The following is a 22,400-nucleotide window of genomic DNA, read 5'->3' on the forward strand; positions in this document are numbered from 1 at the left end:
GTTACGAACAAAAAGGTAACAAATACATGATAATCAAAGACCATCAGAACAACACCCTATTTTTAGTTGGATCTGTCACATTTTCCAAAGCAATAAAAATTCAAATAAAAAAGTCCACATTTTCGTATCAAAAACTTTTGGACTTGCGCTAAGAGTCTGATTTTTTGTCATAAATTTTGGACATTTTTTTTCTTCTTCATTTTATATAATTAAAATTAGAAAAAGAAAAAAAAAACAGTTTTTTGAATGACAAGTTGAGGAATCCATTTATAAATAGCACACTCATCTTTGGTCATTCATCTGATTTTTGTGGTCACATTGTTGGGCTGTATTTTATGTCACCAGAATCAGAATCAAACCCAAAGCAACCACATTGCTCACAAAAGGTACTGAGAATGTAATCTAATCAGAAGAAGATTAAACTTAACGAACTATAATGCTTTTTTATATTTAGGTGAAGGTACTTGGAGAAGCTCAAATAACTTAATAATATACTCATAAGCAGTTGGTTGGTTTGGTTGTTTGCATTTGTATTTGCTTTGTTTTGTTTTTATCTCTATCGAAAAAAGAAATGGGCGGCTAAATTGAGAAACATGATGATAATGAATGATAGAATATTATTTTTGATGTACAGCAGTAGAGTTTTTTGGGAAAATCAATATACATAGAAGCAAACAAAAAAAGGAGTTTTCTTTTTCTCGTTTATTGCTGTTGATAGAATCGATTGAGAATGAACTAGCTGACATTGTGGAACATTGTTCTGTTCTATTATTATTTTAGAAGGCGTTTTTGCACAAAAGAAGGGTTAGCAACAATATGAATTTTGAATTAAAAGAGGTAGGTTTTGATATAGTTGAAGTAGCTAGAGTAGGTATCTATGTATGTTACTATATATGTGTATAACATTGAAAGACTAGAATGGATTTAAGAGTTCAAAAATCTACGACAATCACAGAAACATTTAACTTTGATTTTCGTCAAAGTCTTTAAGATATTTCGGTTTGAAATATAACAGGCTTCAAACTCAACGACATTTTGTTAAGGTTGTTATACCGAAGTACATTCTGGGAATCAGGTTAACTGAACTTTGATCGATCGACTTTGATTAATATTTTTCGTGATGTCTTGTCTGGTCTGCTGCCCATGATAAGAATATGAGAACCCACTACTTCTTACCTCTTTTACCATCAGAGCTCTTTTGGAATTGGGAATATTCAGTGTTGGCCACAAAAAAAAGCAACGTTTATTGCCTCGAATTTAAAAAACAAATTTAGGTTTCAATTAGGTATTGTATATTTTTGTTTTTAAAATTTAAATAAATATTTACAGTGTCTAATGAAAAATAAAATTAAATGTTTTTTGTAATAGTTCATTATTAAGTACAGTTCGTTTAATATTAGCCTGGTGCTATTTGGTAACAAACCCCTTGCTTTTAATCACTTTAGCGCATCTCCGTAGCATGGAATCATTTAAATTGCTTATAATAATGTTTTTATCAGATTAAGCTCCTTCTGACTCTTCAAGGTTTCCAAAGTTGATTGACCTATGTCACCATTGAGGAGAAAAAACAAGGATGAGAAAGTTTGACTTTAGGATGGGTAGGGAGATTATTTTATCATACTCTGTCTTTTCTTCTTATTCTTATATTTAGGAATTCAAAACTACTGTGCAACAACACATTCTTCCAAAATATCTCTTCCTTTTCTAATTGAAAGGACAACCAGATCTCTTTGAGTATGTGTCTAATATGTAAAAAAAGATATTTATAATATTGTTCGGTATAAAATCACTTCATTTCTTGAACGGCAATTTTTGTGTTTCTTCCTTTCCTCTACACTTTTAAAAAAGGCATATAAAAAATGCTCTACATTTATTCAATCTAACGTTTTGAATTTATGATCGTAAATTCAACTTTAAATTTATAGGTTATGATTTTGAACATTTTTAACTGTTTAACATAAGAACAAATGTTGTGACAGGTTTTGAAATTATAGAAAAATGGAGTGATGATACATCCTTCGGGATGAAGAGAGACAAACTGAGATTTTTGTCGGGATGTAATGGAGTCACGTGAGGATTGTGCTCCCTGTGAAAACGACAACACTGATTTTATCCATAAATGAGCGTTAATGATTTGACGACGAAAGTTATCTATAAATTGGGCGAACGGATCGCGAATTTTGGAAATAACTGCTAATTTGTTTTGCCTTAAACTCCACCTAAAAATAGAGCTTCAAAGAGAACCGCTTCTACCTGGGCGTCGCACTTGTCGAGTTGTAGAAGCTGAGTAAGGTCAATGATTCTCGGGAATTATGTCTCCAGAAGAGTCCTGAAACCAAAGGTCTCTCGCCCCACCCCTTCCCAATCCTTACCAACTCCTACGTCGGCTTTGTGCTATTATGCTGGCTGATGGCTCTTTATTCCCTGACTGTATAGTGTATCACTGTCTGTCAATATCTTGTTTTCTTCCTGGGAAGCTTATGGCTTAATTGCTGTTCGTCTCTCCTTTTCAAAAACATATCCTTCCCTTCAACTTTCCAATTGGGCTGGATCATAGGTGTTATACGACCCGTGCCGATGATCAACCAAGGTGATGGCCCAATTTTTAAAAATAGCTCATTAACGGTGTATCCGGATACCAGGCGACCTCTGGATTCGCTAGCCTTATCTGTGTAAGCGAATCTCTGCACAGATGGACCCCCCCCCCTTTACTTCGCCTACTCGTGGGAATCAAATGAATAACTTAAAATACCAAACATCGGAGAGGGGATTGTTACAAGTCACTGCCCATCTTCGTGTGCGGTACAGGTTGTATTAACACGGGGCGGCAGTTCGGTGGCAACGTTGGCTGTTGTTACTTCTGTGCAAAACACCGGAGAAGGGCTTGTGCCAAGTCACTGCCCATCTTATAGTGCGGTACAGGATGTATCATTGGCGAAAACGCTTCCTCAGGTCGGTAGTGGAAAGTTCGTGAATAATGATCTTTCCACTACCAAAGAGAGTAAACCTCTCAAGAATGCTCCTAGGCGCTCATATAAACAACGGCGTTATGCGATGAGGATTCTAAAATCCCCTGGTTCAACATTGGGGGATGGAAGTAATCCCATCCTTAGCAAGAGGCAGGAGTGGGCTTAACCCATCCCAGACAAAACTAGTCGTTCCAGCTCAAAGCGACAAAAGGCTTTTTTAAGGAATCCACTGCATGCCGTCCCTTAAAAGCCGAAACTGCAGAACACCAGCACTAACAACATGGTTAGAGTACCTCTCACTAAACCTTTTAGTGATGTACTTAAAGAGCCCAAAAAGATCATAGTCGCGGTCATTTATAGGAGCAATATTGATGGCACGATTACCTCTGACCGTTGGCAAATGGTGAAACTTTGGCATTCGGCTGTTGTTTTCAAAGTCATGAGAGAGCATCCGGGTCCATCGCATGCAACAAGCGACGGAGGTTGGCATCAAGGTCATGTCAAACTCATCGCTTGTAACATCAGAGGTCGCGCGATCTTTATACGCTTGCTGTCGGCATGCTGGGCGAAGTTTTGCCAGCCGAGTTCATGAAGAATTCTTCCTTCTCCAAGGTTTCAGCGCTTGTTGTCACCCTCTAAATTTGTAAGCTCTATAAAGAAAACTTATCACTTTGTTAAGCAAAGTGCTTTCAATTTACCTTCAATTCAAATGCTGCCAGAGAATGTTGTGACTTCGCCCGTACCTAAGAGCGTAAATGATTTTATGGAATCAATTTTCTTTTAGCCACGTTAAGCAGCTAGAGTCCCAAAATATTTTAAAGCACAATAAACAGCTGGCCTTTATGGGCTATTGTTCTGTATGGGTGTTTTTCAACGCTGATCACAGCGTAAAATTTTCTATCTATCACATCTATCACAGTTTTCAAGTCTCGTTCCAAGTGGTTGGAAAATGGTATTTGTCCAACCTATACTAAAAAAAGGTGAATCCTTGAGTTTCGAAACCCCTTCTTCGCTCGATTAGAAATTACATTTTCGATCGTTGAATACAAGTATGGATTCAAGTCTGAAAAGAGCAAAATAAATACTGGTGCGCCCCAGAGCTCTATTTTCTCTTTTTCACGAAACTTATTCTCATTTTAAGTAATGATCTCCTGTGTGAAAGCTCTAATTCACATACAAGGCTTCGCTGACCAGAATTTCGTATTCACTTTAACATTCACAAATCTGATCTTCCGATGCGGATCTTTGTGGAAACGGGGAATCAAAAATCGAGTAAAATTTAATGGGTCGAAAACTGAATGCTGCCTACTGTGGTTTAATCATAATAATACGTTCTTTAGCCGTATATGGAATGTGGAATTACCAAACTTTGTTCATCATCTTTGTTGTCATTCATTGCAATATTCAAAAATCCCTTTAAGTGCGCGACAATTCTGCTTTAATTTTAAGCCAGAAATGAGCCTCAATGATGTTATGACGATAGAAGTATCTATAAATTGGGCGGTTGCTATGACAACTTGTTTTACCTTTAGAAAAAATTACATCAGGTGTAGTATTTGCACACCTACAAATTTCCATGCTTCAAAACGTTCATGTGTGTTCTTTACTAATGAAACTGAAAGTAATAAACTTCTAATTTCAATGTTAAGAAAAAAAAAGAATAATTATATTGGTATCAGAGATACATACGTCCCTCCCAGAAAAATACCTCTTTATTATATTGTGTTTGATTGTCTGTAGATACAAAAAAAAAGTTTTGACTCTCGTTTGGAAGATCTGTGACCTACTTCGAGAGTATTATTTCGACTTTAATATTTTGTCTGCAGATTAATCTGGTGTTGATTGTTTTTATTTTATTGGTGTCCTACTTTAAAATATGTGATAGCCTTGTATACCTATATAGTTTTATTTAAGCAAATTTCCTTAAATCCGCCATAAGTTTCTTACTTTAGAAAACGCTGAGGCGAATGCTGTTTAATTTAAAAAAAATCAAGCTTAAGGTTGTATGCCATCCTTATAAGATGAAGTTTATGTCAAACTTTTAATTTTGAAACAAATATTTCCTTCTAACTATGTTTTATCTTTATTAAAATATAATTAAATCAATGAATTTTCTTTATTTCAGACATTAAGCACGACAAATCAAAAAGAAGAGCTACCGGGTCAGCACCTTAACAAAAATAAAAACAAATAACGGTAATAATGGTAATATTTTCATTTCCATCTTCATAGCGTGTATCGCTTGAATTATAATGCTTAACAAATCTTTAAACTATAAAAGCCATAACCATCAAAAACTAGTGGTATTATAAATTAAAAATCGAAACCCAAAACAAACTCAATACAAAAACTCAAAGATGTAAGGCATTTGTGTTCAATACTCAATGAAATCAAACAATAAACCATAAAACAAATCAAATGTGTTAATTGATTTTGTTTTTATTGTTTTTCTTTTAAAAAAGTTATCTTTTTCTTAAAAACTTCATCGTCGTACTTTTCAAAAACCAACTCTCACCACGCACATAGAAAATACAAAATACCTGGCATAATATTTTTTTCTTCGGCAAAATCCATACATGGATTAAAGTTTATAATATTCAATCAAAGTAGCTTATAATTAAAACTAATATTAAAAACAAATCATTATTACAATTTGAGTAGTTTGTCAAATTGAGATTCAAAAATAGATCTCGAAAGAAAGAATGTGCAAAATTATTCGGTTTTGTGTGTATCAAAAACTTTAATCTGATTCCAATAGTGACGGTTAAAGTAGTTTATTTATAGATTTTTTTTTTGTTTATTTTTTTTTTTAATGACGACTGTTCTGTGAAAAATAGAAGAAAATAAAAGTATAATCAAACAATAGAACGGTATTGTACATATGTACATATATTTGTATCGAGATTTTTGTTTTTCGATTTGTGGTGGTCTCATTGAACGACACGGCCAAGGCGGATAGACAAGAACAAAAAAAATTCTTAAGTGGACAAATTGTTATTGACTCGAGTTAAAATTGATCCATTGCGGGTGCTTTCGCGCATTTATTTGTTTGGGTTTTGGTTGATAATTCGTAAGAAAACTGTCGACATTTTAGCCAATAACAATAATGCAGCGAAGAGAAGCACGTGATCGTCAGCCAAGGTAAGTTTTATTTTATTTTTATTGGTGCAACAAAATATCAAAATATTACTACATTTTCTTAAATAAAATATGTTTATTTTTTTTTTGTTACCATATTACGTTTAGAGATTTGATTTTCTTTTCGTTGCTTAACTGAGATTTTTATTCGAAAGAATTCAAAGTACCTACTCATTTCATTTCCTCCAGGTTTAGTTTAAGTCCGAGTTTCAGGTTTCTTTCAATTTCTAAAAATTAATTGAGGTCTCAAAAATAAAGAATTTAGCTAGCTTGATTAAAAAGATTATGCTGTAAGTCGATACCGACGAATTGCTCGCAAGTCAACCCTTAAGATCTTCGACCTATAAATTTATCATCATTCCTTCTTGAAACTTTAGAAAGATTGACCGATAAACATTTAAGGGCAAGTATTGATCGGTGGAAATGGGTTTAAGTACGCACCATCGAATACTCCCTCCATCATAGAGAGTTAACCACGGTTGCTTTCCTTGACATCAAAGGCGCTTATAACAACGTAGACACACATGGAATCACATCTGAACGTATAGCAGTCCATAAATGTCGATCATCTCGACAACAGTTTAAAATTATATTTGCTGTGTGCCGGGCCATTGAGACATTCCAGCAAATTGTAAGGCAGAAATCGTACAGTACAACTCATTCTAACACGTTTAGCTAATGCTGGCATACATAAATTATTGGTAATGCAGGACGCTATGAAGAAGGAACAAATCAGTTGGAATAAATTCAGCACTGTGCATTCAGCATTGTGTCAGGTCACAAAAATCGTCTGGCCTTCACTACTATCTCTTAGCAGATCGCATATAAGCTCGATAATCGGTGTTATAACCGGGCAATATCTAAAGGGAAAGCACGCCACCCGCCTAAACGTGTTCTCAAATGGCATTTGCAGGATGTATGTATGGATGAAGAAGAGAAGCAAACAGTTCTTCACCTCCTCGGTACATGCCCTGTTTTAGCTCAAAAAAGGAAAGAATTACTTCGGACAATTCTTCTATAACGATCTCAATCATATTAACTTGATCAGTATCTCACTTTTCGTAAGGAACTCAAACTGGTTTCATTGAGCTTAGGAGAAAACCTCAAGATTTATGTGGTATCAAAATGGGCCATTAAACTGGCCTAAGTGTGTCCTACTCCATCACGGAATACCATAACTTAAACATGTCACGGTATATATCTATCCATTTTGAAACTGTCATAAGCTGTTTTAAATTGACGAAGAGGTCAAGTGCGCCGATGTTGTATTCTTGGGTCTTCTCCAGGATTTCACGTAAAGTGATGATTTGGTCAATGGTAGATTTTCCAGGCCTGAAGCCACATTAACAAGTGCCAATCATTTCTTCAGAAGATGGCTTCAAGCGTTCACTTAGCACATTTGATAGGATCTTATATGGGATGTTTAAAAGGCTAATACCTCTTTAGTTGTAGCGATAGATTGAGTAAATAGTTCTTAAGTTCTATCCGTCGGGCATTCTTTCTTCCCAAGAAATGTTGGCTGAAACTTATTGTATGCTCCTTAACAAATCATCTTCGGCTTAAATGAAAATTCCCTCATGTAGCCCAACATTAACGACAGCTTTGTTCTACTTAAGCTTAGTGATGACTCATTTGAACTCATTTAAGTGGAGCAGGTGGAACTCCTGTTGAAATCATCTTTCCAGGTTCTCCGCATGAACTGCGTTTCCTTCTACAGGCAAAAGGAATGCTCGTAAATTAATATTGATGTTTTATTTTTTACTTTTCTGTAAAACTTCGGAACATTTCTGGATCTTCTCGATTTCACGCTACTCAAGGATATTTTTCTTTTTTGTGAACAAGCAACTTTCATCTCTTCCCGTGTCGATTTACGATTGAAGACCTTATCCACAATATGCAGGCCTCCTTATTGACTTTATTTGCCTGAGCACATTCAAAGTCAAGTCAGGGATTCCTAGCACAATACATCAGCAGTATTCCTGATGTATTGTCGGAAAAGCTGCCAGTGGACTTCTGGGAACAACTCATCAGTGGTAGGATTTCACGACAGCTCTAGGGAAACTTAGTCGGCAAAGGCTTTGGGAGTCTCTTCCCGATGCAATCTTTTGTTCTTTTAGGCTTCCTGGATTTTCGCACTTTAGCATGAATCAGGAAGTGATCTGAATCGATGTTGGCTGATCTGTATATTAATTATATAGAGAAATACCTTCTGTTCGGGGAATTCTAGTGCTACTCAACATCAAGTTCTTTTTGTCTTCGAAGTCGATAAGCCTGAGTGTTTCGATTTACCTACCACAGATAACTTTGTTACCAATTTTGAACCAACTAAAAACTCTCAGCAGTATCTTTACATTGGTTTTGCGGCATTGCTCATAAGTTTTGACAAGGAGCTCGTAAAATTCGTCCTTGTTAAAGTCATCCTTCTCTTACGTACAGGCGTGCGCGGTAATAATGCTCAAGAGATGTAATTTGGCCTTATTGCGGTTTGTTGCACTCTTTCGCTGACATCCCAAAAGCTTTGTCGTCAACATTTTCAGACCGGTCATCGTGTTTTCTTTCCATGGACGTTTTTGAAGCTTGTGCATGAATAAGATCGTTGGGCCTGGTTCTCTTTTTTTTGCTCATACTTCCTGGGAAGCTCTGGATCTGATAGATCCAACGTTCGACGTTATTTCACATCTCGGCTATCCATAGGGCACAATGTGGAAACGAATTTGCACAACCTCCTTCACTGGCGACGTGTATTTTAAAATATGTACACATATGTAATCAATCATGCCTTAATTCATAAATGTGATGTTGAAAGTTGAAATACTTTTATATAACTTTCATTATGTTGTTAAGTATTGCAAAATAATTCTATTACTTCATCTTGACGATACAATTAAATACATAAAAATAAGAAACTTTAACACTTAAATTTGACCTAAGCGCTGCTTTTTATTTCCCAAAATAATGTGCCATTAGAAAAGAAATATTATTTCGTACTAGACCGTTAAATCTTCGACCCGGTTGTCCCAAAAACAGAAAACCCAGGGAAATAAGGCCATTGAACTTCTCTCTAGATTGTACATACCTACCTACGTTATTAAGCAGCCCATTATAGATATACCTTATAGGTATAAAGGTACCTAGACCTACAACTAGCTGCCTTCTTTTTCTTCTTCGTGCGTGTATGTATAATTTTCCCTTACCATATGATTTTTTATTTGTTTGCCGTAGTAACTGGTTTCCTCTTATATCGTCATCATTATCGTCGTTGCTGCTGCCACCGCCGCCGACTCGTGGAATGACGGTTTTTATTGCAAGTCAAAAGGTTAGGTTAAAGAATAAATGTTTCATTTTTGAATAATAAAACGAAGGAAATAACATAGATACATTTATAGGAAGTATGCCTACCTAAGTATGTAGTTTTTGTTCAGCTGAAAAAGTTCCCCAATATCTTGTTTATTTATTGATTTACTGATTTTGACAAGTAAATTATTGTTATACAGTTTGTCAAAATTATTGTGTTTGGGAAATGTTTTTTGTAGTTTTAATTTTTGAAGTTCTGGTATAACCTTAGTAAAGCAAAATCACTGCAAAATGTTGTTAGTTAATAATTTAATATGAAATTGTGAAGCATATGGTTTTCCATTAGGATGTTTATAACGATTTTAGTCAAATGGCCAATAGTCAAAATTAAGACACAGGAAAATTTTTGATTATGAAAAACTTTCAATTCAAATTTTTACTTTTGACAAACAGATGGTAAGAAAGAAAGAGAAAAGTGAAAATAAATAGAAAGAGACTAGTTTATAATTGTGGACATGTTTAGTGCAATTAGTCATATCTATTCTAGGCGTGTTCAAAGAGCTGAGTGTGTTCTACATCAGCAACACTTTTCATCCTTTTATCTGTAACGTGACCCCAAAGAAAAAATATATAAATATTTAAAACCATAATAGTACGTTTTCACCAACCAATAATCCTAGATTTAAGGCAAGTGATTTAAATTTAATCATAAGGTGTTTCCACCAAAGAAAAGGAGATTAATTTGACGTTTGGTTAATGTCATAACAACCAAACGTCAAATTATTCTCCTTTCCAAAAGAAAAAAAAATGAAATTTGTATTGATTTTATTGATTGATAATTTAATATTTTTTTAATTATGAACTGTTAATTTCTTAATAAATAATGAGTGTCGGTAACTTAAAACTTTAATGATCTCGTCAATTGATTCTTCTCAACAATTTGAAAGTGGTAATGGGTGCTTTGGACAGGAGAATTCACTTTTATAGAAAAAAACGCCTGCAGTGCTTAATAAACATTTTGGTAGCTAGAAAGAACAGGAAATCAATCAAAAATAAATAAACATAATAAGTTTTAACTAAATGATTTTTTTGAGTAGTTTTATTGTTTTACCCATAATGCTGTCCTCTTGTAGATTTCCCACAATACTCAGTGCTCTTTCTCCCAGTATTGCATTTATGTGTAAATACAGACCCCATTGAGACGGAGAACCTCCAGAATTGCCCACCAATTTCTTTTCCTTTCTGTTAGTGAAAAGAATTTAATAAAAAATTCTAAAAAGATAGCAAAAAATAACTTTACTTGTAGCGATTCGTTAAGTTGTGAATTTTCAGTTTTATTTCCTCTGGAGTATATCCCACTACAATCTTTGGCATTTCCTTGAAAACGTAAAAGTGTTTTCTCTGGCCGATCAAGTCAGCCTGTTTGTCGGCCCACAACTCCCAAAAAAGCGTTTCATCCTCCGCTGTCCAGGTTTTTCGTTTTTTTTCGTTGTTTTTTTTTTTGTATTTGTTCACTCATCATCTGTAAGTAATTAGTTTTATTATATTCTTGTACATATTTATTATTTTTGTATGCATACATTTTATTTCGTCTCTGATTTCTTAAAAGTTGTTTATTGTTTTGAATTTGAATCATATGGAAGTGAAACAGATAGTTTTTGTTGACATTTCCATCTGTCAATAAACGAAATTGGCGTTTAAATGGGTCGGTTCAACAATTATTCTCCGAAAAAAAGTTTGTTTGATTTGACAAACTTATATTTATAAGTAGATTTCAATGAGTTTTATTTGAAATCTTCATTTGAGGAGATTAAAATTTGTATGGTAAATTTTCGAGATTTCAAGGATATTTGTGACAAATCTATCTAAATCTCGGTTTAGTGCCCGGTGGAAACGTAAAACTCTTTTTTAAAAGTTAAATCAAACGGTTTGGCGAATATTACGAGTTTATTGTTAAGATCCGCTGGTAGTCCTTCCACTCCATCATTGGCCATTTACACAGATCTTATGATGAGTGATCTCAAATCTTATCTTTGCGTTCCAGATTCACAAAAGTTTGATCCATGTTAATGTAAGCTGTTACTAGAAAGAGATTAAACTGCTTTCTAGCTGATATAAGGTTTTTTGTCGAAGTCAACAATACCAACCTGATGACAATCCTGCCCTAGGGATGTCTTAAATCCTTTACTCATTCTGGGCAATGAGCTGTTTGGCGACGAGCTTGTATTTCTCGCTTTTCTCGAGGAGGTTGTTTAATGTTTAGGTGTAAAACCACCTCCTTGTAGGTAGATGGTCTTTTTTTCGTTGTGTCTTTCCGTCGTTTGTGGGTGTTTATAGTCAGTGTCATTAACCCTTGATTGCATTTGTTCAGAGCTAGCTTTTTCCAATGCTGAAAAAGACAACCTACTTAGGCCAGTTGTTGTACTTTGTGATACAATATTGGGTCTGACGATCTTTCCTACCCGTTAAAACAATAGGAGCTTATTATAAAGCGTTAGAGACAATAGATGTCGGTGTTTATGAGTTCACTTAGGATTATTAATTTAGAGTTTTTCTAAGTGGAGTCATCTAGTACTGAAAAGGGAAAGCTCCTACAAACATTATTTTAGGTGCATAGATGTTTTACAAATATAATTTGACAGTTTCTACGGCGATTGGAGAAGATGGATTTTGAAAAAATTAAATGGTTTTTAACTAAAGCATCTTGCACATGAGCTACGAATTGCGAACTGATGTGGATGTTCGTATATTTTGACTTTTGTTTCACATGAGCTTTATTTCTATTCGCAGACAGCGACAAATTGTCAATTTATAATTACACTTTTCAACAAACAAAACAAGAGTGGTATAATTTTGAGGTTAAATTGAGCGCGAACAATTTATTCGTTGCTGTGTGGATGGTATGTGGAACACGAATAAAGTTTGACAGTTCGTAGCAACAACACTGCAATTCGTTACTACCAAATTGTTTTTTTTTTTTTTAAATTGTCATTTTCATTATCCTAACGCATTAAAATTTCATTATCCTAACATAAGTATTGATTGGTTTCTTATAATTTAAATGTGTTTTTGTTTGAAATTGGCTTTTTTAAATGTGTAAAATCACGTTTGTTCGTTCAATCGTTCATTCATTGTTCGCTCTCATGTGCAAGACCCTTAAGAAATCATCAAGTTTTTAATTTATCCAAAATAAACTCATCCAATTTATCGAAAAAAAAAACAAACACATTTCTACACAATTCTTTGATTGACTGATTTCTAAAGGAAATAAAAGTAATAATGACTAAAAGTAATAATTTATAAGAATGAGGAAACCACTATAAATTGTTAATAAGGATACTATAAATTGGAAATATTGATTAGTATAATATTAAACACCAATTGAGAAACTGTTCTTAAAATAGATTTTATTGATTTACTACAGAGTGCGATTGATAGTTCTTATCATTGTCATAAGCTCGTTGAACTTACTAAGTTTTGCGTAGAATAAAAATATAGATAAAATTCAGTTTAAAGTACACAAAACATAATCACTCAAATCTTAGGATAGCATTTATGACCCTTTTTAATGTTTTTTAACTCTTTAACCTTAAGGTATAGAAGATATTTTATACACATGTATAAATATGATATAGGACTTCATGTATGATAACGTACAGTAACTTGTGTATATCATATTTAATGTGAGGCTTACGACATATTTGAATAGCTGGCTGGAATACAACACGACGAAAGCCCCAACAAGTCGTCAACCTTTAGTTATATTTGAGAAAAGCGATACAGTATAAAGAAGTTTAATCAACTCCTACAACAATTGTTTGTATAGGAAATAAGTAACCTTTATGGAGTCATTCATTTCTGTTGTTTGTATATATTTTTTTTTAAATTAAGGTTTTTGGGCTTTAATGCGTTATGGATGTCTGAAAGACAAACTTTTATGATGCATTATTATTATAAGAGGTCAAATTATACGATCTTGTTGTGCATTTTACGTCATTTTGTTGCCAGATAAATGAAAACGCCATGAAATCGCTCACGCATAAAATTGATTGTTTCTTGAGCACATGGTGACATCCTTTTGGAACCACATTGTGGTGATCATGGATCTATACCGTTGACGTTGAAGGCCTGGCCAGCATTATTTTCAAAGAAATAAGAATCAATGTGCTTAAAGCCCAAAATTCACACCAAACAGTAACTTTATTTGGATGCATTGACATCTCGTGAATCTGAATCTCGATTCGATCATCCTAAATTCGGCAATCGGCTTCATAATTTTTCGACCAAAATTAGGATCCACTTTGAACTGCTCCAAGATCCAATAAGCGATAACGCTGCGTATGTTAGTTTACTTTCAGCTCCTGTGTCAGTTGAATTTTCGCATCGCAACCCAAATAACGACGCCATGTTGTACTTTGTGACAGGCCAAGTTCTGTCAAAAGTGACAGAAAACAAATTTGCTGGCTTTAAGCAATAGTTTGAACTCGTCTAAATTTTTAATTGACACACATTTTTTGAACAGAAAACAACAACAACATTTTACAGAATTTTGAAAGAATTTAAAAACTACGAAAATGGAAAGAAAAAAACTTCGAGGAAAATCACATAAACAAAAATTTGAAAATGATTTGACGCATGAAGAAACAATTTATCCAGAAGGCGATGTTTGATTTTATTTTTTTGGCACGACCTGTTGTTCTTTAAAATTTCATATTTTCTGTCATGACTCAAGAAAACTGTCTTCTAATGTCATCATCCAACCGTGAAAAGACAACAAATTTCGGGAATTAGATAGATAGATAGATAGATAGATAAGTTCTTTATTTTTTCAATTTTTTTTATAAGTACAATATTTCATGATAAAAGATATACAAAGCATGGCTATATAAGCCGTCTGCCGGGAAAAAAAAAACTAATTAAATACACAACCAAAAAAAGTACAATTTGAGTAAAAAGAGAGAATATTTCACAAAATAAGTTTCATAGTTAAAAAAAAGAAAATGTAAATATAAATATAAATATTAAAGAAAACTATTTTTTTTTAAAATTATTATTTTTATAATGTGACTTTTAGTTTAGTCAAAACAAAGGAAAAAAAAAAGAAAACATTGAACCATATGAAATAATGTTCACCATTAAAGTATATTTTGATATATATATATAGTATAAAGCGAGCAATAACAGGTATTTATAAGTTTAATAAAAAATGTGACTTTTAGTTTAGTCAAAACAAAAAAATTAAGGAAAAAAAGAAAAATATTGGTAATGGGCTTTTAGTTTAGCTAAAACAGATAATGGTTTGTAAGTGAGAAAAAAAAAAGCAAAAAGATTGGAAAAGAACTGTATATTTCTCAAGTTTTTTTTTTTTTTTTTTAATTTTAAGGACTTTTAATTTGGTTAAAAACAAAAAAAAAAGAAACGAGAAGATACAATCACATTAACATCGTCTTACAACTCAAAACAAACTCAAACACTCGTTTCGATATTTTCGTGCATGTGAGACATAGCGTATAAGAGGCTTCCAGCCACGATCTCCGTTTAGTACACTGACACATTCCTCTTGAGAAAGAAAACTAGAATAAAAGTAGAGCCTTCGGATTTCCTGTAATATTGGACAAAGTGCTAAAAAATGCAAAACATCTTCGTTTTGACCAAGGTTGCAAAGAGAGCACACAGGGTTTAAGTCTGTTCTATGTGGTCTGTAATTCAAATCGAGCATTTCCGTTCTTATCTTGAAGATCAAGCTCATTTCAGAAACTGTAAACTCTTCTCTAAAATAGTTTCTTTCACCAAGTTTCAGATTAAGTTGTCTGTATATATTCCTCGATGTTGATGCAGTCCCTCTCGCAACACAAAGCCTATACATCGAGTCATCTATAACAGAGATACATTCATATAATGCATTTTTTATTGCTTCCACATTGTCCACTGGCAATGATATTGAAAGGTTATGTGCTACAGCAAGATCATACCAATTTTTGACCGGACTATATCCACAATTAAAACAAATTTTAAGGAGTCTTTTTTGCAAGTTTTGGTCAGATCGCTTCATAACTCTGATCATAAAATCGGCGTTAGCCTTTAAGTTTTTCAAGAAAATTTGAGGTAAGCCTGTCTCTAGGTGGATAGCATAATTAGGAGTGTTAATAGGTAACCTAAAAATTCGCTTGAAAAAATACCTCTGTATATTTTCCATTTCCTCCAACTGTTCGAAACCATATACTTCATTACCATAGCAAAAACAAGTATTCACGGTGGCATTGAAGACTTTGAATTTTGAGATTGGATCTACGAGTTTATTTGCGAAGAACTGGGACCACATTGTATTTATTGCAATTTTTGCAGCGGTAGTTTTTTCTTTTATAAAGGTTTGAATTTTAAGATTATATGTCATTGTATACCCAAGATACTTAAATTCATTAACAACCTCAATTTCGGGAATTATCAAGCGGTTTTCTACCAAAAAATTGTCTAAAATTTTTATTAAATAACTAACCCTTTAAACGGAAAATTTTTACTTGATAGAAAATAGGCAATTGTCATCTAATTTAAGGCTATTGGAAATATTTTGACATTTCGGCCAATATTGAAAGATCTTCCAATCGTGTATACTCAGCTTTAGTTCTAACAACAGGTTTACTACAAATTATTTAATTTATTTGTTTGAATGAAATAAAAATTGATAATTTAGCTTAAAACAAGTAGTTCAACTACAAAATACAATTTTAAATAAAAATATTATTCAAAATTAATTCAAAAACAACGAGTTTATAAATTTAAAGTACCTAAACTAAAAAAAAGGAAACCAAGTCACAAGTTCATTTCATTCAGAGTTCAATGCAATTTGTTAGTTAATTAATGCAGGAATTACTAAACAATCAAAACAGTTTACGAAAAGAATCCCGTCGGTTTGGTTAGTTTTTTTTTTTATAATCTTTTTTAAAATTGCTTATTGCAAAAAAAAAATAAAAATTCAGGATATTGACCCGTTAAGCGGGTCACTGCAGACTTTCAACCTCTCTTGTCCGACTGTTTGCAGTCATTCAGCGCAACTGCTTTGACGTTTGTGAAGATTTACCATAGTAAGTGATTAGGATGTTAATCTTCTGCAAAACTTAAAATAGAGGAAGTTGAAAAGTGATTTCGTGAAAAATCACAGTCGGTTTTGAAAACCATAATTCCAAGGGATATTATATCTGAGGATACTGTACTTAGCTGTCATATAAACTATTCTATACTGCCACTTCTGAAAATGGCACTGCTGATTCATTTTAATTATTTTACTACAACATACTCCTGACAGAATCTTCCAATATTTTGATAACAACAAATTTGGAGGTGCAAGTTACTTACAGCTCTCAAACAATTCTTTATATTGGATGTTTTTTTTTTAGACGGATGGTTTTTAGTTTGGCAATACTTTTTTCGGAGTTTTGACAGCTGTCACTTGATTTATTCAGAGTGTGGTTTGCCATATGCTTATTCCTGAACAATGTTTGAAACTGTTCGGTTTTCTGACATAAGGTCCAATTGCTGCAAAAAGTCGTCGAAAATTGGACCTCTCGATTGAAATTACTTTTTACAACATAATGAAAGACCCTTATCTTTATAATAAAGCTTATTTTTTAGCTATATCATTCAATAATATGCGTTTTATTACTTCTTGTAAATTACTCTGCTCTAGACAGAATTGACAGTTGAATACAAAAAAAAACATGACATTTCGAATTGACAGATGTACCGATAGCGATAAGGTGAGAAACAATTGCTTCGTACGTAACGTAATGAAGTCATATACTCCTCTCAACAAATAAATATTAGCTGACTCTTTTTGTTTTGTTTGTACGACGTTAATATTAAACGATATAATCAGATACGATGATAATGTAAGTATAAATTCAATAGGTGTAGTTTTATTAAAAACAAATGTGCTAGTACCAATTGTCACTTTCACACTGACGTTTCCAATTCTAAGTGCTATTTACACGAGATAAGTCAATCCGATGACGACTAGGTATGACGTACAATTGAATCGCATCAAATGTATAATATTGTTTTATTTTATTTATTTAAATTCCTTATAAGAAAATTAAAATCTTTTTGTTTTTTGTTTATTTTATTTTAAAAATTGCAATTAAAGTGTGATATAAAATAATATTATGTGTCACATATAATGCCAAAGTTTTTGTATATACTTCTTTGACTCTCGTACTTCAATTCGTTAAGTTGTATATTTTACAATGACACACTACATTCACTTATTCAACTAGATTTACCCTATGTATAACCTAACTCCTTACAAAACTTAAAAACTTTTTTCCTTACAAGAGCATAAAGTGCATGCATGATGCATATAAATGCAAGTACATTTTTATGAATAATGTGTCGCTCAATGGTGGTTAATGGCACATACGCAACGCATACAATAATTCGCATTCATTTTATTTTGTATATTATTTGTAAATTCTTCTTTTCATTTTGTTTACCTGCTGTTGGTGTGAGTCTATAGCAAAATACATACAATTACAGTGCTGAGCAAGAAATTAAAAAAAAATCATTTTGGGACAAATATTGATATTATCCTTAAACCTATTACTGTCAACTCAATCACTACTGTCAAATAGGCTAACAATTTTGAAATAATTATAATTTATTAATAAAATTCGGAACAATTACAATTTAAAATCATATTCACTGACAAAGCGCTTCAAATAGCACCACTTTATATGATATACCTACACTTTCTCAATTATCACGACTATAATCATCACGTATGGGCCGTAAGTGGCTGCGCTTTAATAACAAGTAGCAAGTTTTAATAATACGTTAGTTGCAAACATTCAAACAATGTTATGAAAGTTCAAAAAACAGCAGAGTTTGATAGGTGTCAAACTTAAAACCTCAAAATGACTGACTATATAGCTTGAAAGGGATCAAATTATACCTTATACTTTCAATGCTTGCATTGCGTTATGCTCGCAACTATAGTTTGTTTTAATAATTTTGTTAATTCCAAAAATTTAAATATATATTTAAAAGAAGTGAGTTTGACAGCTCTTTCCACTTGAAACCTCCAAACAACTGTCCCTACATGTTTGCTTAGTTAAACATTATCTTCACGTAATGGATAAAACGTAGCTGCCTTTTAATAACCCCTTTTGTAGTAAGTTTTAAATATTTCGTTAATTGCAAATATTATGACATTTCAAACAACAGCTGAGTTTTATTGGTGTCAAATGCCAGAGCTGCCAACTTTGCTGTCATTTACATCACATAATTCATAAAATTTCATTCAAGATGTCATTTAAAATTTTATTTACCAACATTTTTCTCAATACCTCTGTTCAATCTACTTACTTCCATATCTACGACAGAAAACCACAACACAACTGCCTCATTCTCTGAACTCTGATGCTAACACCTGTATTTTAGTCAGTCTGTTTTTATATACTGGATAAAAAAAAATTCATATTATATATTTACTAGATACACTTATTTAATTATATACTATATATAAAGGTAAAGAGTGTGTAATGCACATATATGCATATATATATTCATATAATTGAAAGGAATACACAAAACAAAAATTGTATATCCAGCTCCAAGTGTAATGACATTTATGCCGAACAGCACCAATTTGATAAAGAGAAGCGATAAAATGATACTTGTGTTTAGTAGTGTTGTTTTTAATTCTTTATTTTGTTTCTATTTTCCTTAAATGTGTAAGAGTAATGTTTATAGGTGTTAGTAAATGAATAAATTTCTCTTTGATCGACAGTGTTACCAATTTAATTAATGCTTTCTATGACATTTTTCATTAAAATAAAAAAATAAAGACGTTTCCATTTCGGAAAACGTCAAAATCAATGTTGTTAATTTAAATGTTAAGTTATAGATATTTTTGACATATCGCAATCTAGTTTTTTATGTCATTAATTTTTTATTAATTTTTAAATGTCATTTATGACAATACAATAATTTATTATAGGATTATTTGTGAAACAAAAGGTACTTCAATCTCTTTTCACACATATTACTTGCGACTCATCTGTAGATAAGAGAGCTAGAATGAAATTTGTTGGTTAAGAAGCGCGTAAACATTTCATTCGTTGAAGTGTGAATCGTGTGTGGAACGCGAAAAAGGTTTGACAGTTTTTTGCAATCCGATTGCAATTTGCGACAACCGATTGTTTGTTTTCTTAAACTTTTCTTTTTTTTTTGGTAATAAAAACGTTGATTTTATTATCTTAAAATGGACTCAAGCTCTATTTCTACCTTTTTATTTGTAACTTGCACAGATTTAAGGTTTATAAATTGTTTAAAATCTCATGTGAAGAGTCCTTAAATGTCAATGTACAAAACTGTCAAACAAGAATCGGAAATTATAGTTTCATGAAAACCATAAGTCTGATCTTAAAATGATTTGACGTCTTTTTCTCTTATGTCAAAAAATCAAGTGTTGTCATTTTAAAAATAAATCATCTGGGATGAATTTTTAACACACATATATAATATATCAAAAGCTTAATCTTTTATATTATGAATTAATTGAACAAAATTAAAGAATTTTGTTTTTCAGCAAATAGTAAATTCATAAACTCGACTCCTATATCTCTTTTCAATGTGAAAACAAAAAATACGTTTATTGCTGATATACCCAAATATCTACAGTGATGTCCAAAACAAAATATAGCCTCGATTATTAAATAATTCAAAAACAAACTTAGAATTCAATTATTGTATATTTTTGTTTTTAAAATTTAAATAAATATTTACAGTTTCTAATGGAAAATAAAATATAATGTTTTTGTAGTTGTTCATTAAATTTAGCTAAATTAGAACAATTCGTTCAATATTAGACTGGTCAAAACAAAAGCAACTTTTGCTAGTATCTGTTAGCACACTTTTAATCACTTCGGAACATCCTCGAGGCATAGAATCAATTAAATATGCTTTTTGGAATTCTTTCCCAAGCCAATTTAATTTGATCAAATAGATCATTTTTATTTTTGCAATAAGTCCTTACAATTCGTCGATCTATCTGGGGATTGTTCTAGCCATTGTAATACGTCAATACGGTTTTCTTGAAACCACGTCTTAACCGTATTGAAAGTCCTGCTGAAATATCCATTTCCAGAGGCTACTGATCCTCAGCGTGTGGCAGCAAAACGTCAACTTACATAAATCGATCCACTGTACCATCTTTTTGGTGAATCGGTCTAAGTCCATGCCCTGAAAAACATCCCCACCACTACACGATTACGTTTTGGTGTAACGTGAATTTAGTGACTCTTTAGGTGGTCTGCGAACACGACGGAAACAATCGAAAACTACAAAATCCAATTTGGACTCGTCCGAAAAGAGTACGTTCCTCCATTTTCTAACGGTCTTGAGGAAACTTCAATCCCAGCTTGTTTTTTGTATAAATTAAAGGATTTTTTACAGCTTTGAAAGATTTTAGTCCACCATCAACAGCTCGTCTCAGAATTGTTCCCACGCTTACGTTCAGGTCGAGTTGGGTTCTTATTTCTTTCGATGATATAAAAAGGTCTTTTTTAATTGGTCTTATTGCAAAATAATCTCGTTTTATTATTTTTCTTGGTCTGTCCCCTCGAGGAACCTTTTGAAATGACTTTTTGGATTTGTAAAATTGTATTAATCGGCAAATCACTGATTTTGGAATGGAATGAATATTTTTCCGATATTTTAATTTGACTCATTTTAATTTTATATTTTTTTCTTTTATTTCGGTAAAGTATATGTTCCCAGTCATTTTAAAAAGTTAGCTAAGAACAGTGATTAGTTTACACGTGAGCTAATCCACCTAATAAATCTATTCAACTGCACTCGTTTCTCAACACCTTGAATATAAGCATAGGTATCTGTAGTTTACGGACTAACTTTTCTCTATTAATAAGAAAAAGAGAGATATCAAAAAATTGGGTTTACTGTTCTACTTATGTCATATTTAATGAATTATTTTCTCTTGTGGTTTATTCAGAAGTACAAAGGTACATAATGTATTAAATTTTAGAAACAAATTAACATGTTTAGTTATTATTTTTTTAATGACAAAGATGGAGGATTAATTTAAGTTGCTAAAGTTTTGGCCAACACTGTATATTATACATTTTCGATCTCTAGGCTTTATATCCGTGAGTCATTTAAACAACTAAAGTTATTTATTTTTTAATAATACAAAAAAACCGGTAACACTACCTTCATCTGTTTACTATAAACCGATCTGAGTACCTATTTATTTCTTTTTGTTATTCATTGTCATGTCAAACATCAGCATGGACAAAATAAAAAAAAAAAAAAACAAATTACTAATACTAAACCTGCAACAGATGTATACGAGACGAGAGTACATTCACTATAAAAATGGTATTAAAATACTCTAAGACATGCATTTGTATAGAAAGTATCTTTTAAATACAAATACAATTGACGAATGTGACGATGAAAGGCATTACTAATACTAACTACACAAAAAATAAATAACAAAATAAAACTAAACTAGATTGCAACACCACCATCAAGAGTTGCCAACCTCTAAAAGTTGAGTTTTGTTTTAAAAAGTTTTATAAACACATAATAGTGTTTCAAACGAAACAATTTTACAGCTAAAATTTTAGTCGATATTTTCTTTCACGTTCAAAATGTCATTAGTTTAAAAAGCTGCTTTTTTAGATAGTAACACAAATAACATAATTAGAAGTTGATTTCGAATTATGGAATTTTTTGATTCATTATTTTCTTATGCCATTTATCTAAATACCAACAGATTATCGCACCGATTACAGAAAACAATGAGTTAGCCTGCAGAGAGGCTATGTCAATTGTGACATTTCAACCTTAAGCATGGCAAAATGTCAGTTGACCAGTAGTTTAAGTTTGTAAGATCTTAGAGATTTTCGTACTCTTAGAAATATAAATAAACACTTTTGCTTTCAGGAATCTGAGAACAGAATTTATATGGCACAATCCAAAGCT

At 32.4% G+C, this 22,400-nt stretch overlaps 1 protein-coding gene across 21 annotated transcripts in view; it reads left to right on the forward strand.

Annotated features, from left to right (window-relative positions):
* The window catches only part of LOC129940428 (casein kinase I), a 152,408-nt gene that overhangs the window by 1,555 nt on the left and 128,453 nt on the right, over window positions 1-22,400 (forward strand). For 19 of the 21 annotated variants that reach the window (XM_056048748.1, XM_056048765.1, XM_056048769.1 and 16 more), the window contains exon 2: window positions 5,095-6,110. In XM_056048748.1, the coding sequence (XP_055904723.1) occupies window positions 6,076-6,110 (35 nt within the window). In that variant the 5' untranslated portion in view covers window positions 5,095-6,075. The remainder of the gene's footprint in view (window positions 1-5,094; window positions 6,111-22,400) is intronic. The other 2 variants (XM_056048759.1, XM_056048760.1) reach the window with 1 other exon arrangement.

This window comes from Eupeodes corollae, chromosome 1 (genome assembly GCF_945859685.1).
Source record: "Eupeodes corollae chromosome 1, idEupCoro1.1, whole genome shotgun sequence".
Lineage (NCBI taxonomy): Eukaryota > Metazoa > Arthropoda > Insecta > Diptera > Syrphidae > Eupeodes > Eupeodes corollae.